This window comes from Symphalangus syndactylus, chromosome 12 (assembly GCF_028878055.3).
Source record: "Symphalangus syndactylus isolate Jambi chromosome 12, NHGRI_mSymSyn1-v2.1_pri, whole genome shotgun sequence".
Lineage (NCBI taxonomy): Eukaryota > Metazoa > Chordata > Mammalia > Primates > Hylobatidae > Symphalangus > Symphalangus syndactylus.
The window spans coordinates 21,620,560-21,635,812 of NC_072441.2; the positions used below are offsets into that span (position 1 = coordinate 21,620,560).

Here is a 15,253-nt window from a genome sequence, read left to right on the forward strand (position 1 = left end):
TTATTTCTTACTAGTGCATAAATAATGGTATGTCTTATAATTAAGGAAGTCTTAGATTTAAAGAAATCTAAGTTGACGGGCGCCGAGGCTCAGGCCTGTAATCCCTGCACTTTGGGAAGCCAAGGCGGGAGGATTGCTTGAGGCCAGAAGTTTGAGACCAGCCTGGGTAACAGAGTGAGCGTCTGTCTTTATGGATTTAAAGAAAAGTTTTTTTCTAAGTAATATTGTCATAAATAATATTATGCAGAGCTGCCGACCCCTCTGCACTCTGGGCAGTTTTCCCCCTTGCCTGAGAACACCACTTATAACACGGGACCTAGATGGGAGTGGTGACACGCCGTCTGTTCAAGTTTAACTTTCCTCTCATTTTTCAGACAGCAAATACCAATGGAAGTTGCAGTGTGTTCTGCCCGCACTCCAGGGGGCGGTGTCGCGCACAGTCCGCTCGGGAGGCCTCGGCGCTCAGGTGTGGTGAGAGCCGGCGCGGTGAGGGCCGGCGCGGAGCACGGAGCGAGGGCGTCTGAGGAAAGTTCCCTGCTGGCTGTCGACAACGTGCAGCGTCCCCGCGGCTGTGGACGCCGACAACACGCTTTTGTCGCGCCTATCGTATCTTGGTGCATAAACGCACCTCACCCCGGCCGACCCTTGCTCCGCCTTGTGAGACAGGCTGTATTATCCGCGTTTTATCTGAGGGGAACTGACGGCGGAGAGAGAATTATCCTGCTCACGGCGGCACAGCAGAGCCCACAGGTGGCAGAATCCCGCCCGAGCCCGCTTCCACCTGCGGCGTGGAGACCACGGGCGCCCGCCCGGCTGCGGAGCTGAACTGAGAAGCGAGTCCTCTCCGCCCCGCCCCGGCCCTCGCCCCGGCCCGATCCGCACTCGCCGCCAGCCCCCCGCACCCACCCCGGAGTTGGCGGCGCGGAGGCGGGAGGGCGGGCGCTGGCACCGGGAACGCCCGAGCGCCGCGGAGAGCGCGACACGTGCGGCCCAGAGCACCAGAGCCACCCGGTCCCCGCAGGCAGGCGACACGCGGTGAGTGACCAGTGGCTCGGGGTCGGGCACAGAGAGAACCCCAGGATCCCGGACCAGCAGGGTGTCTGCGCGCCCGGGATTCCGTGCCCCGCGTCTCCCGAGGGGGCTTCGGCGACGGCTTCTCTCTTTAAGAAAAAAAAAAAAAATTATATATATGTATATTTATTTTTTTTAAAGTCTTCCAATATGATCCCAAACGGCTTCTCTTCGTCACAGTCCTAACGCCCTGGGCACAGATGTTCACTTGGAGGCACTGGGCTGTGGTTTGGCTGGATGCGGGGAGGGAGCGCGCGGACTGAGCCTCCAAGGTACTCTCTGGGCCGGGCACAGAGGGGTGGGCTCACACGGAAGGGAGGGGACGGCGACTGGAAAAGGGCAGAGGGCGCCGCTGAGGGGGCAGCCTTGGTTCAGGCTCACACGGAAGGGAGGGGACGGCGACTGGAGGAGGGCAGAGGGCGCCGCTGAGGGGGCAGCCTTGGTTCAGGCCCACAGACGTGGCTCCCGTTGCTTGAAAGTGTATCTAATGTAAGATATTGGGGGGGGGTTCCATAGTCCCGGCTGAGGGTGCACTGTCCCGGTCTCGGCAGGCTTTCCTGTGGCCTCTGGACTGACCCCGAGTCCCTGCCTGGCCGGTTGCTAGCGAGATGCTCTGGTGCAAGTAAATTGACCAGCCTCAGTTTTCTCTTCTGTGATATGCCCCTTCCTTTGTGAACTATGAGGCCCTTCTCATCTCCCTGGGACACACTAAATATCAGTGTCACCATTGTACGGGATTATGTATCTGTACCATTAGATCCAGGTCTTACAAATAGTAACCTAAAAGCATATAAATAGACCTTGTCTAAGAACACGGTCCCGGCACGGTGGCTCACACCTGGAATCCCAGCATTTTGGGAGGCCAAGGTGGGCAGATCACTTGAGGTCAGGAGTTCAAGACCAGCCTGGCCAACGTGATGAAACCCTGTATCTATTAAAAATACAAAAATTAGCTGGGCATGATGGCGCACGCCTGTAATCCCAGCTACTCGGGAGACTGAGGCAGGAGAATTGCTTGAACCCAGGAGACAGAGGTTACAGTGAGACAAGATGGGGCCGCTGCACTCCAACCTGGGCAAGAGAGTGAGACTCTGTCTTAAAAATAAATACTTACATACACACACATATATATATATATATATATATATATATATGTATATATATATATATATATATGTATATATATATATATATATGTATATATATATACGCATATATATATAAAGAATAAGGCAAAATTAGTCCTTTTTCTCCATTTTTAAAATTCTAGATAATTGTTATAATGTGCTATGTGTGTGCGATGAATATCTTTGTCGAGCACCTACTATGTATTTGGTTTTGGGATATATATTATCTAATTCCTTAAAAACATAGTGAAATTGTTATTAGTATTCCCATTTTACAGATGTGGAAACTTACATGTTTCACACAGTTAGAGAGTTACAGGTTTCTGGCTCAAAACTGTGTTCCTTCTGTTTCCACCTCTCTGGCTCAGAACCTTATAACCACCTCCACTTGAACAAACAAATGTTGGATTCTCATTTTCCATTAATAGGAATGGTACAGTGCCCTATTTCTCTGTCCAACACATAACTAAAAGGACCTTAGTGGCTAAGAGCTAACACTTTCCTTCCCTATTTTAATGTGAAATCCTCAATACATTACACTATCTGTTATGCACAACAGGCTCCAGAAAAGTTTGCAATATGCTCTTTTCCATATGTCATGCCTCCTGAATGTCATGTTTGTTATATAGGCTGATAAATTCCCAAACTTTGACAAACGGAATCTTTTCTGTATTAGAATGCGTTTTAGTGTGAAAAAAAAAAATTCTAAAGCACACGTATAATTTTTAAGGTAGAAGAATCCTCCAAGTACAGTAGGTATTGGGCATCATTTCTCAATTGTGGACTTATTTTTGTATTGCTGCACCTGCTTTGTTCTCTACCAAATTATTTGTCATCTTTGTAATTACACTCACAGCACTGCGGTCAACTCCTACAAATAAATTTGTGCAGAATGGCGGGACACGCTGGCTCATACCTGTAATCCCAGCACTTTGGGAGGCCGAGGTGGGGGGATCACCTGAGGTCAGAAGTTTGAGACTAGCCTGGCCAACATGGCAAAACCCCATCTCTACTGAAAATACAAAAATTAGTGGAGCATGGTGGCACACACCTGTAATCCCAGCTACTTGGGAGGTTGAGACAGGAGAATCGCTTGAACCCAGGAGGCAGAGGTTGCAGTGAGCAGAGATCACACCACTGCACTCCAGCCTGGGCGACAAGAATGAAACTGCATCTCAAAAAAAAAAAAAAAAAAATCCAAATCCCAAAAGAAGTCTTATACAATTTCCTTTGCCCTTGAAAGTTTCTAGTGCTCTTCGCTAGTGTAACAGTGGTTTGTTTTTGTTTTTGTTTTCCAAATAAGTATTGAACATGTGCATTATGGTCAGTGCATTTGCTGGACTTAGACTTAGTGAATATAAAGAAATGTAAGGCCCAGTTCATGACCTACGAAGTCAAAATTGTTTGGGAAAATTTTGAGAATACTTAATATGTCTTAAATGATAGGTGGCATGAAGTTAGGAGGTATGGAATCTAGTTTTAATCAATTCAGTGTTAAATCAGATGAATGGACAAAGAGAGGAGTCAAAAGCAAGGCCATCTAACTTAATTCTTGTAGTGTCACTGAAAAGAAGTGATACTGCCTTTTTTCTTATCATAATAATAGCAGGTAACATTGATTGAGCTCTTGCTATATACCAGGTACTCTGCTAACAGCTTGTCATTTAACCCTCCCAATAATCCTGTGAGGTAGGTGCTGGTTTTTTGTTTGTTTTTTGTTTTTGAAACGGAGTCTTGCTCTGTCGCCAGGCTGGAGTGCAGTGGTGCGATCTTGGCTCACTGCAACCTCCACCTCCCGGGTTCAAGTGACTCTCCTGCCTCAGCCTCCCAAATAGCTGGGATTACAGGTGCATGCCAGTATGCCCAGCTAATTTTTGTATTTTTAGTACAGACGGAGTTTCACCGTGTTGGCTAGGATGGTCTCGATCTCTTGACCTCGTGATCTGCCTGCCTCAACCTGCCAAAGTGCTGGGATTACAGGTGTGAGTCACCACGCCCGTCCAGTAGGTGCTGTTTTTATTCCCTTTCTACAGATGAAGAAACTTAGGCTGAGTGATCAAGTGTTTTGTCACAGGCCATACAGCTAGAATTATCCGAGCCAAGACTTAGGTGTCTTGAGCTGATCCACTGCTCTTTTCATTACTACTACAGTTGATCAGGAGGCTCTTCTAGGAGCTTGGACTGAGGTGATGAGCATAAACATGGTTCAATTCCTCTTGGAGGTAGTAGCTTTGTGGGTTTAACATGGGAGCCCTGAGGCGTGCTGAGAATGAATGAGGGGGTAAGCCTGTTCCTGCAGAATTTAAACCAACAGAAGAGGGAAAGCAGTTAGACTAACAGTATCAAGTTAGGATTTTTATTTCTCAGGTGCTTATGGAGAAGGGAAGCATAGGAATGTAATTCAAATCCAATTCTAGATTTATGTGTGGTTTTTCTGGGTTATCTTGGTCAACTTACAGATTTTTCTATCTGTAGAATAGGATACTAATCATTACTTTATGTATTTGACCAAATATTAACAACAAAATTATATGTTTTGCACAGTGATAAACTACTAAGTAAATGCCTACAAAAGATTATTAAAATTAGAATCTTAACCTCTGTTTTGCAATGATATGCAGGAAAAACAACACATTAAGTAAAATATCAGGAAATACTGAGATGGAGGGTTGTTGGTGTAGAGACTTCAGCTGAATTCTTAATTTATATGAGAAACCTGGGGAGACATTGTGGCATGGTGATCACTACCCTTAGTTTTTTAATTCCCCTCCCAAGTGTGCCTCCAATTATCTTAAGACAATTGTGAAATTCTTAGAAAATTCTCAAAACAATGCAATTATTTTAATATGTTAATGCCTTGTAGTACTTTATGAAAATACTCAGTGGTTGCTTACAAGGTGAAGCAAAACTTGGCCAGGACTTTGCAATACCCAAGATCCAAAGATAAACCTCCTGCCATTGTCCACAACAGAGACTTCCAGATTGAAGATGTCAAAGAAAAAAACTTTCCAATAAACTAAGGAAGAAAAGTTAGTGAAAGAGGTTTAATTTTCTCAATAAAGGTCAATTGCTATTTTTAAAATAAGGAAAGGAGGCTTTGAAGTATGAAGTTACCTGCCATGGTGACACAGGCAGAAGTGGAGGAACCAAGGATGGTGCCTGGGGCCTCTTTCCAGCACATCATCCTTCCCAGTAGAAGACAGCTTATTTTATCAATAGGTCTAGCAGGATACAGAGAGTGAATCAGAGACGGTTGGAGTTTCTGAAGCTTTGCTGAACGCTTGCCATGTAAGTTTTAGGCTTACGGGAGCTACTCAAGAAAGAAAAGAGGTCACGTAGTTTATTTGAAAGTGTCTTGTTTCTCCAAGACTCCATTCATGTCTTGTTTCTTTCTTTCTTTTTACTGTTATATTGGAGAAATGCTTGTTCAATCTATAGGATAAAATAGTTCTCAGTACAGATGATTCAGGGGTTGGGGTGGGATAAATTCATTTCAACTGTGATTTGTTTACACACAACATTTCAGGAGTCTATTACGTCAAATGGGATATATCTAAAATGGAAATAAAGACAAACAGAATTGACAGAAACAACATTCCAGAAAAAATAGAAAAAGAAGAGAGAAAAGAATAAAGGAAGTTAAGGAAAAAAAAAAAAAAAGCCATAAAGAGGGAAAGGAGAAAACACATTGAATTAAAAAAAAAAAAAAGGAACAAAAATTCGGAAGTCTCCTGAATTTGAGCAAGAAAAGAAAGTTCCTGTACTTGGATGAAATTAAAGAGGAACCATAGGACTACAAATGCTTACCAATGAAATTAGAGAAAATCCCAGGCAACCTCATCAGCTGCACAAAAAGGAAAACAGGTGTGTGTGTTAAATTTGGCTCATGTAAACAGTGCTTGGACTATTGAATAGAAAGAAGAAAAAGTAGAGAAGGTTATGCATTTTACTTTCCTTCACCTTCAAGCCATTTACCATGACATTATGAATGGGGCTGGTTTGATGATGGGGCCTGATAGACGGGCTTTTGCCCATGTAATGGCTTGTTACATTCTGTCACCAAATGGTAGACTTGGAATGAAAAACAGTTCATTTTCATGACCATAACTCAGGAAATTTCATGAAGAAGAGAAGGTTAGCTAATTGGTAACTTGATTATCCTTTTCCATCACCGTAGTGGAATAGCATTAGATATAGTTACATATTGTATGTGCGCTGAGTGTTGCTGTTTCATCCTCTTTTGAGGGAGGTGGGCATCAGAAGTAATGAGTCAACCTTCTGAAGAGTAAAGCATTAGGCATTATAAATACTTTACTAGATAGATATCATAAACATTGTATGTAAGGTGCCTAGCATCATGCCTGAAATATAGTAAGAGATCAAAAAATTGCAGCATTAGTATTAGTATAGTGTTAAGATTAGCATTATTTTTAGTATTATGCTGCTACTGTTGCTATTGATTACAAGCAGTCTGACATGTAGAAGTAATGTTGGATTAGAAATCAAGAGACTGGCCAGGCACGGTGGCTCATGCCTGTAATCCCAGCACTGTGGGAGGCTGAGGCAGGCAGATCACCTGAGGTTAGTTCAAGACCAGCCTGGCCAACATGGTGAAACCCCGTCTCTACTAAAAATACAAAAATTAGCTAGCCAGGTGTGGTGGCGCATGCCTGTAGTCCCAGCTGCTCGGGAGGCTGAGCAAAGAGAATCACTTGAACCCAGGAGGTGGAAGTTGCAGTGATCCAAGATGGTGCCATTGCACTCCAGCCTGGATGACAGAACGAGACTGCATCAGAGAGAAAGAGAGAGAGAGAGAGACTGAGGTTCTGATCTGGATTTTGCTATTAATGTGAACTTGAGCAAGTCCCCTCTTTTTTTCTAGGCCACGGTGATCCATTTGTAAAGTCGGGAATAAATGACCTCTGAAGTGTTGTCTGTATATTGATCTGCTACCAGTAGAACGTATCTCTGTAAGTAGCTTTGCAGGCAGAAGGGAAGAATTTTGTTCTTTGCCTCGTTTAGTCACCTGATCATTAACGACATGCATTTATATGACAACCAGCCTTGGGACACACTTGAAACAATCATTTGGTTGTCTGTGGTAGTCCAGACTGAAATGTCAGCTGTTGGAGGGGAAGGGAGCAGCAGGACACAGTAGTTACTAGTAACTTGTGTGGCTCCTTGCTCCCCTGACTTTTTAAATTCTTTGATAGTCTTAGGAATTAAGATTTTTTTTTACCTGGCCTAACAAAACATACAACTCTGGTACACTGAAAATCATATGTGATTTAGTAAAGAAATACAAACGAGGGAATCAGCAGGGGAAATAGGAGCCAGCCTCAGTGGGGTCCTACTTTGTGCTAAGTATTCTCATGAATCCATGACACCATGGACTGTTCACAATAACTGCCTTAATCGTCACCGTAACTTTGTCGAGCTAGGTGTTACTATACCTATTGTAAGGCATGAGGAAATGGTGCTCTCACAGTCAATAGCATACAGCAGAACTGAGATTCATTCACCTTTTTCTTTTCCTTAATACCACTATTTCCCTTGACCTTAATACAGTGCTACAGAAGAAAAATAATTTGGAAGTAGAAAGTTTTTCTGCCAACGTGAGATTATCACCTGTGAAAGGAAACTTAAGAGTTTCTTTTTTCCTAGCCTAGCGCAGTACAATTTTGAAGTAGCTGCATGCTTTGTGCTTCTTTCTAGAGCAATGGGGAAAGAGGCTGGTCACGGAGTACTTGTTGTCTCTGCCTTCCTGATGGTCGGTGTATATCTGGCTTGTTCCCGCCCACCCCACCCCCATCCCCGATCTGAGACGTTGTTTTCACCATCTGGAAACTGTCACAACTTGAGTGATGAGTCAGTGACATAGCACACTCTTTGATTTTCTGATTCAAGACAGAGTTGTTGTTTTAATATTTACCCTCTAGGCAGGGTATGTGAAGGATGTTTACAGTTACAGGAGGTTTCATTTTAGTGGAAGATACCTCATTTACTTGAAGGTCTTTGGGGATTCTGAACTTCTCATAAATGGAGAAGCTATTTTTACCTGGTAGTCAGAGAAAATGAGCAAGTTTGTGTTTGGATCAATGTACCATTATGTAAACTCAAATTTATCTTCCATTTTACCTATTTCATATAAATATATATGTTTATATAATATACACATATATTTTAACCTATTTAATAATAGGACATAATATATATTAAAACATATTTCATATATATCCTTTTTTTAAATCCTTATAATTATCATCTGAGTATTTTACTATTTGGAGAATGTTATAGCTTCATCAATTTTGATCCATGTTGAAAATTTCTACAAAGGGGTGCCATAGATATCTTTTGCAGTTAGGAAGCAGAAACCTACTTAATCCCTATGTAGCCATTCATTCAGTTATCTTCCAGTTCAATACATAATTTTATCTATGCCAGAATATTCCAAAGTTTAATGCAGCAGCTAGCATAGCTACTGTAGGGGTAGAAAAACTCCCCTCCATCCTCCTAGGGTCTTGGTTGAGTCTGAGAATTAAATTGACATTAGATAAACAGGAAAAAAAATACAAATTTGCTCAACAAATATTATGGGACATGGGAGACATGCAAAAAGTGAAGACCCAAAGAAGTAGTTAGAGTAAGTTACTTAAATACTGGATTGAGCAAGGAATAGTAACCTATAAAAATGTGACTGAATTATGTGGGGATGCCAAAGTCTGTACAAAATTCTCTTGGTCTCAACTTTTCATCCTTGAAGATAAAGATGTTGTTGACTTCCTTTCTAGTACAGGGAGTGTCTTTCATATGGGAATTTCACCTTCTGATTTTAAGAAACAGCAGGAAAGTCAAAGTGATCTTCTTGCCCCTGCTGTTTCTCAAGTGCCTTTAACTCAAATAGTCAATATGTCAGAAGAGTATATTTTAACACCTTTACTAATATAACAAAAACTTAATCCAACCACAGTGTAGTAGAATAAGATTTAATGTAAGTAGTTTTAATGTAGTTGCATTAAACTAAACTAGAAGTAAAATAGATGAGCATACACACACAATTTAAGTTTTATCCAGGACAGCACATGCCTACTATGTGCCACAAATTGTGGCCTCTGCCCCTGAGGAGCTTGCAAGGTAATAGAGGAGATAGACAGGTATCTAAATAAATTAGTTCTCTTTAATTATGGTACGTGCTAAGATAGGAAGATGCCAGGGTGCTCTGACGATACTGATAGGAGGGTTCACTCTGACCTGAAGACATAAGTAAAGCTTCCTGAAATCTGACCACTTCTTTCCATTGCCACTACACCTGAGGACCACATCATCATCATTTTACCTGTGCCTCTGCAGTCATTTCCTAACTGGTCTGCCTGCATCCACCCTAGTCCCCAGAGTTGTGTGTGTGTGTGTGTGTGTGTGTGTGTGTTAATGTCACTCATATCTTGTTAAACCCTCAATTAAAACTCAATTAAATAAGTAAAATTCCTAATTAAACACCAGTGGTTTCCCATATATTTGAGAGTAAAATCTAGGCTCCCTTTTTTGACAAACAAGTCCATAGTAAATCTGGCTCCTGACGTCTTCTCTAATTTCATCACATACCATTCTCCCTGCAGTCACTTTCTCCAACCACCTTGACCTTATTTCTGTACCTCTCCCTTGGCAAGCTCGTTCCTCTGCCTCCAGGCTGTGCATTCACCATTCCTCTGTGAGGAAAAGTGTTCCCACATCTTCAGTTGGCCAGCACCAGTTTTAGCCCAAGCTTCGCCTCCTACAAATGCGTTTGTTGACAAATTTCTATCCTCCCCAGGGTCTCTCCTCTTTTATGTCCTTCTTTTATTATTGCCTGAACTCACCAGTTTGTTGCTTATATTTTTGTTTTTTGCCTCTCTACTCCAGGATGTTGTTTCCATGAGTGCTAAAATCCCTTCTGCCTTGTTCTTTACCGTATCCCAAGGCCTTGGCACTTAGCAGCTACTTAATACATATTTATTGAATGAATAACTGAATGAAAGGTGTCTGAACTGAGTTTAGATGGATGAATAAGACTCACCCAGTCTAAAAATAGTGGGAAAGTAAAGAGAATAGCATGAAGGAAAGACACAGAGGCATGAATAGGCATGGGACGGGCAGGAGTAAGTATAAGCAGCTCAGTGTCACTAGATGGTAGTGTCAGCAGAGAGTGGTGGTGGATGTGGCTGGTGATAAAGACAGAAATTAGCTCACAGAGGCCATTGTATTCCATGACCTTGGACTTTTTGGTTTAGAGACGGGGAGACCTGCAGATTTTGGCTTAAATCTGTGCTTCTCAAATGTTTTAACAATGACTCACAAGAAATCCATTTTATGTATCTGAACTGAGATCCATCCCCAGCTTTTAGAGGCTGTCACATTCATTGGCTCCTTCCTCCACTTCAGAGCCAGCAGCAGCAGAGCAAGTCCTTAGTACATCATATCTCTCTGACCCGCTCTCCTGCCTTTCCTGTACACTTTTAAGGACTCGTGTGATTACATTGGGCCCACTTGGTTAATCCAGAATAATCTTCCCATCTCAAGGTCCTTAACTTTAATCATGTCTCCAAAGTGTCTTTGCCATGTAGGGTAACCTGTTCACAGATTCTGGGAATTAGGGCATGGACATCTTTGGTGAGCCATTTTCCTGTCTACCACAGGCATGTTTATAGGGAGTTTTCTAAAGATCATATTCCTTTCCCTCCTTTGCATCTTTCTTTCAATAGACATTTGTTGAGTACTTACTGTTTCCCAGTGTTAAGTGCTGGTATTCAACAGTGAGCAAGGTAGTCAATGTTCCTGCTCTTATGGGGCTTATATTCTAGTACAGAAGACAGATGACAAGTAATTAAGTAAAGAAATAAGGTAGTTACAGATTGTGCCATGAAGACAATAATAAGGTGATGAGTAAAAAATCAACTGGGGAAGACCACATTGGTCAGGGAGGGCATGGGAGGGATAGAGACAGTGGTCAGGGAGGGGCTCTCTGGGGGAAGTAACACATGAGCTGAAATCTAAAGGGTGTAGATACATCAGCCACACGAAGAAGCAAGGGAAGAGGATTCTAGCAGATGACATGGAAAATGCAAAGTCTTCTAGGCAGCAAAGGGCACTGTTCAAGGAACAGTCTGAAGGCCAGTGTGAATGGAGCAGAGTGAACCAGGCAAAAATGTAAGCGAGGATGACAAGATGGGAAGAAGTGAGTCCATGCAGTGGCTGAGAGATTGTGTGTGGTATGGGCTGTGGATATTTTTCTAACAGCAGTAGGGACCTGTTGAAGGGTTTCAAATAGTGGTGGTGTGCAGCGGGTAACATGATCTAATTTATGTTTTTCAAAGGTAGTTGGCTCTGTGAAAATGGCTTAGAAAGGGCAAGGATGGTTTGGAAAGACACGTTGATGGCTAGCATAGACTAGGGGAGAGATGACAGTGGTTTGGACTAGGGTGAGGGGACAGTTGGAATGGAGAGAAGTGCATTGATCTGTAACATATTTTGGAGGTAAAGTTGACAGGACTAGAGATGGTTTAGCTGTAGGAGATGAGAAAAATGTTGGAATCAAAGATGACTTCTAGGTGTTTTTAGCCACTTAGGGGTAAGAATATCATTCACTGAGATAGAAAAGGCTGAAGGAGGAACGAATTTGGAGAAAGGGTGCCAAGAATTCAAACTGAACACCTTAATATTGAGAATCTGTTAGACATCTAAGAGGTGATGCCAAGGAGACAGATGGATGAGACTGCAGCTCAGGGGGATGTGTGAGTTGAAGATCTACTCTGAAATATTTAGCTAGCAGATGACATCTAGAGCCAGGGAACCAGGTGAGATCCCCTAAGGAGAAAGTAGAAATAGAAAAAAAAAAAGTACCTTGAGTGTGCTAAGGTCCTCCAAGAGTTAAAAATCAAGAGGAAAACAAAGATCAGCCAGCAAAGACTTATGCTAACATTATTTAGGGTTTTCCTGAATGATGACTAGGCTAGAGGTAGAGGATACAAAGGACACTTTCCTAGAACCCCATAGGGACAGGAATGCTTTGTCTGTAGCACTTAGTGTGCCTAGCACATGAAAGGCAGCCATCCATATTGAATGAATAAGTGAAATTTTCTGAAGCTCTTCAATATTTTCTGGCATACGTCTAGATATGGGGTTAAGAGGTAAACTTTTGCTTTGCATTGACTACTTTTTAGTGGCCTGACATCACAGAACTTCCCAGCCTACTTTATGAATTTTTGGCCTATCTTTAATAGAATTTAAAGAATTTGTTACTGACCAATAGAGCCATTCCTTGGATTTGAATTTGAAACAGATCAGAAATTGCCAGCTTATGTTTTCTGACCTATTCAAGATAAAATCACTCTGTAAAATAAGTAATTAAAAAACAAATAAGTAAACAAGCTTCTCTAGAAAACCCAAACAACCCTTGGAATTCCTTTTTTACTGCCAAAGAGATCAATATTTTACTAAGTTCCAGATGGGTTATGAGCCATTTTTCAATCTACTGATTCCAGAATCACATGACTGGATCAGAAACTCTGATTAGTCAAACTACTCTGTATGGTATGATGATGAAGCCTTGTTTAGAAGGAAAAAAAAGAAAAGTGTTGTGTGGGACTAAGTCTCAGACAGGTTAAGCAACTTGCACATGGCCTCAAGTATTTAAACCCAATGTTAAAGGACCCCAAAGCCTATTGCTGTGGTCTGAATGTTTATGTCCCCCTCAAATTTATATGTTAAAATCCTAACTCTCAAGGTGATGATATTAGGAGTTGGGGTCTTTGGGAGGTGATTGGGTCATGAAGGTAGAATTTTCACGAATGGGACTAGTGACCTTATAAAAGAGATCCCAGAGAGCTCTGTTGTCCCTTCCACCACGTGAGGTCACAGCAAGAAGGCCCCATCTATGAACCATCTATGAAGTGGACCCTCACCAGACACTGAATCTGCTGACCTCTTGATCTTGAACTTGCCAGTCCCCAGAACTGCGAGAAACAAATTTCTGATGTTTATAATCTACCCAGTTCATGGTATTTTGTTACAGCAGCCCAAATAAACTAAGACATCCAAATTCCTTCTCTAATCCTTTGCTGACCCCAAGAAGTTTCACTGAGATGGGGTTTGGAAGGTGGCTAAGATATTCGATTTACTAGTTTTAAAGGCATATGTCATTTTTTAAAATAACAAGATCTCAACAAGGTGGAGAAAAATAAAGTGGCACTTGAAGCTCTTCTGAGCTATTTTGGCTCTGGTATTTTCTGAACGTATTTAACATGAATGAATTTGTCTTCTTTTGCAAGGAAGAATACAAAATTCTATACCAGAGTTGATTGTTGATGGCACATACTTTTAGAGGATGCTCATTGGCACTTATTTTTATAATCACGTGGCTGTTGATTAAAGCAAAAATAGGTAAGATATTTCTGTAAGTTACTCTGTGGAGGAATTTGTGGTTGAAATTCTCAGTTACAGATGAAGTATGTATTTGTGGTAAATGTTCTGATAGTTGCTCTTTTGTAGTCAATCTCTGTCATTTAAGTGGATAAATCTGGTTCTGTCTATAACTAATAGTTATTTAATTTGCACTAATGATTAATATAAGGGTCCAATTATTTTATTTCTTCCTAAGAAAGTGGCTTGGTAACCCAGCTAGGCATCACAAATACATGTTTTACATTTCAGCACATTTTTCTTTTTTTTTTTCTTTTTTTTTTATTATACTTTAAGTTCTGGAGTACATGTGCAGAATGTGCAGGTTTGTTACATAGGTATACCTGTGCCATGGTGGTTTGCTGCACCCATCAACCTGTCAACTACATTAAGTATTTCTCCTAATGCTATCTTTCCCCCAGCCCCCACCCCATGACAGGCCTGATTTGTGATGCACCCCCACCCCCGTGTCCATGTGTTCTCATTGTTCAACTCCCACTGAAGAGTGAGAACATGCACTGTTTGGTTTTCTGTTCTTGTGTTGGTTTGTTCAGCACATTTTTCTTCCTGCCTCCCACCCTCCACAAATTTGTTTGTTTTTTTCTGTGGCAGGGTCTGGCTCTGTTGCCCAGGCTGGAGTGTAGTAGCACAATGTTTGCAATACTTTTTAAATACTCTTTTAAAACTGTCTTTTTTTTCTTAGTACAAGTATTTAAGTAAAAATTATAAATCATAAATGGTGATAGAAACAAATGTGTTTTTTTCTGGGAAGCCTTTAGTAGTCTGGTAAATAATTTGCATATAAGAGAGGCTGGTTTTTCCCAGAACTGTGTTCCTGAATGTTCTTCCAATCCTGCTTTCTAACCACTTTCCTGGTTATAGTTCTGATTATAGTATTACTGTTATGAGAAGGATGCATATTTTCATTCAAATACATTAGACTTTAATATGTTTACCTTCTGTTTTCATTGTACATCACCATTATAACCAGAGACATGTAGGTTAATTATATTTGCATGATCTGATGGGGTTAATTTTACCCTGTTTTGGGGAATTACATAAACTCTTCATTTTGAAATGGATTTATTATCACTAACTAAATATTGCATTTGTATCTTATTGCAGATGCGTGCAAGAGAGGCGATGTGACTGTGAAGCCTTCCCGTGTAATTTTACTTGGATCCACTGTCAATATTTCATGCTCTTTGAAGCCCAGACAAGGCTGCTTGCACTATTCCAGACGTAACAAGTTAATCCTGTACAAGTTTGACAGAAGAATCAATTTTCACCATGGCCACTCCCTCAATTCTCAAGTCACAAGTCTTCCCCTTGGTACAACCTTGTTTGTCTGCAAACTGGCCTGTATCAATAGTGATGAAATTCAAATATGTGGAGCAGAGATCTTCGTTGGTGGTGAGCATTCCATTTTGAATTTAAAACTTGGTGATCTTTTGGTATTTTTGATCTTTTGATATTTGGTGTTAAGCAGAAACCCAAATACAGGTTAATGTTCTTTCTTTTCCCACCACATTGAAGTATTTTATCTTGATACCGACCTGAGAGCTTCAGTGTGAGTTCAGAAACTGGAATCTTATTTGGCAAGTCTCTCTCTCTCTCTCTCT

The 15,253-nt window shown here is 41.5% G+C and overlaps 1 protein-coding gene across 50 annotated transcripts in view; it reads left to right on the forward strand.

The window, feature by feature from the left end:
- The first annotated feature begins 399 nt into the window (after positions 1 to 399).
- IL12RB2 (interleukin 12 receptor subunit beta 2) overlaps positions 400 to 15,253 on the forward strand; it is a 94,786-nt gene continuing 79,932 nt past the window's right edge. For 2 of the 50 annotated variants that reach the window (XR_010117453.1, XM_063625261.1), the window contains exons 1-6: positions 406 to 1,035; positions 1,213 to 1,343; positions 5,725 to 6,062; positions 7,081 to 7,168; positions 13,502 to 13,613; positions 14,757 to 15,044. Coding sequence is in view for 49 of the 50 variants with exons in the window: in XM_063625261.1 (XP_063481331.1) it covers positions 13,538 to 13,613; positions 14,757 to 15,044 (364 nt within the window). In the remaining variant the exon portion in view is untranslated. Of the gene's footprint in view, positions 1,036 to 1,212; positions 1,344 to 4,089; positions 4,206 to 5,724; positions 6,063 to 7,080; positions 7,169 to 11,215; positions 11,382 to 13,501; positions 13,614 to 14,756; positions 15,045 to 15,253 lie in introns of those variants that run through there. The other 48 variants (XM_063625242.1, XM_063625253.1, XM_063625236.1 and 45 more) reach the window with 40 other exon arrangements.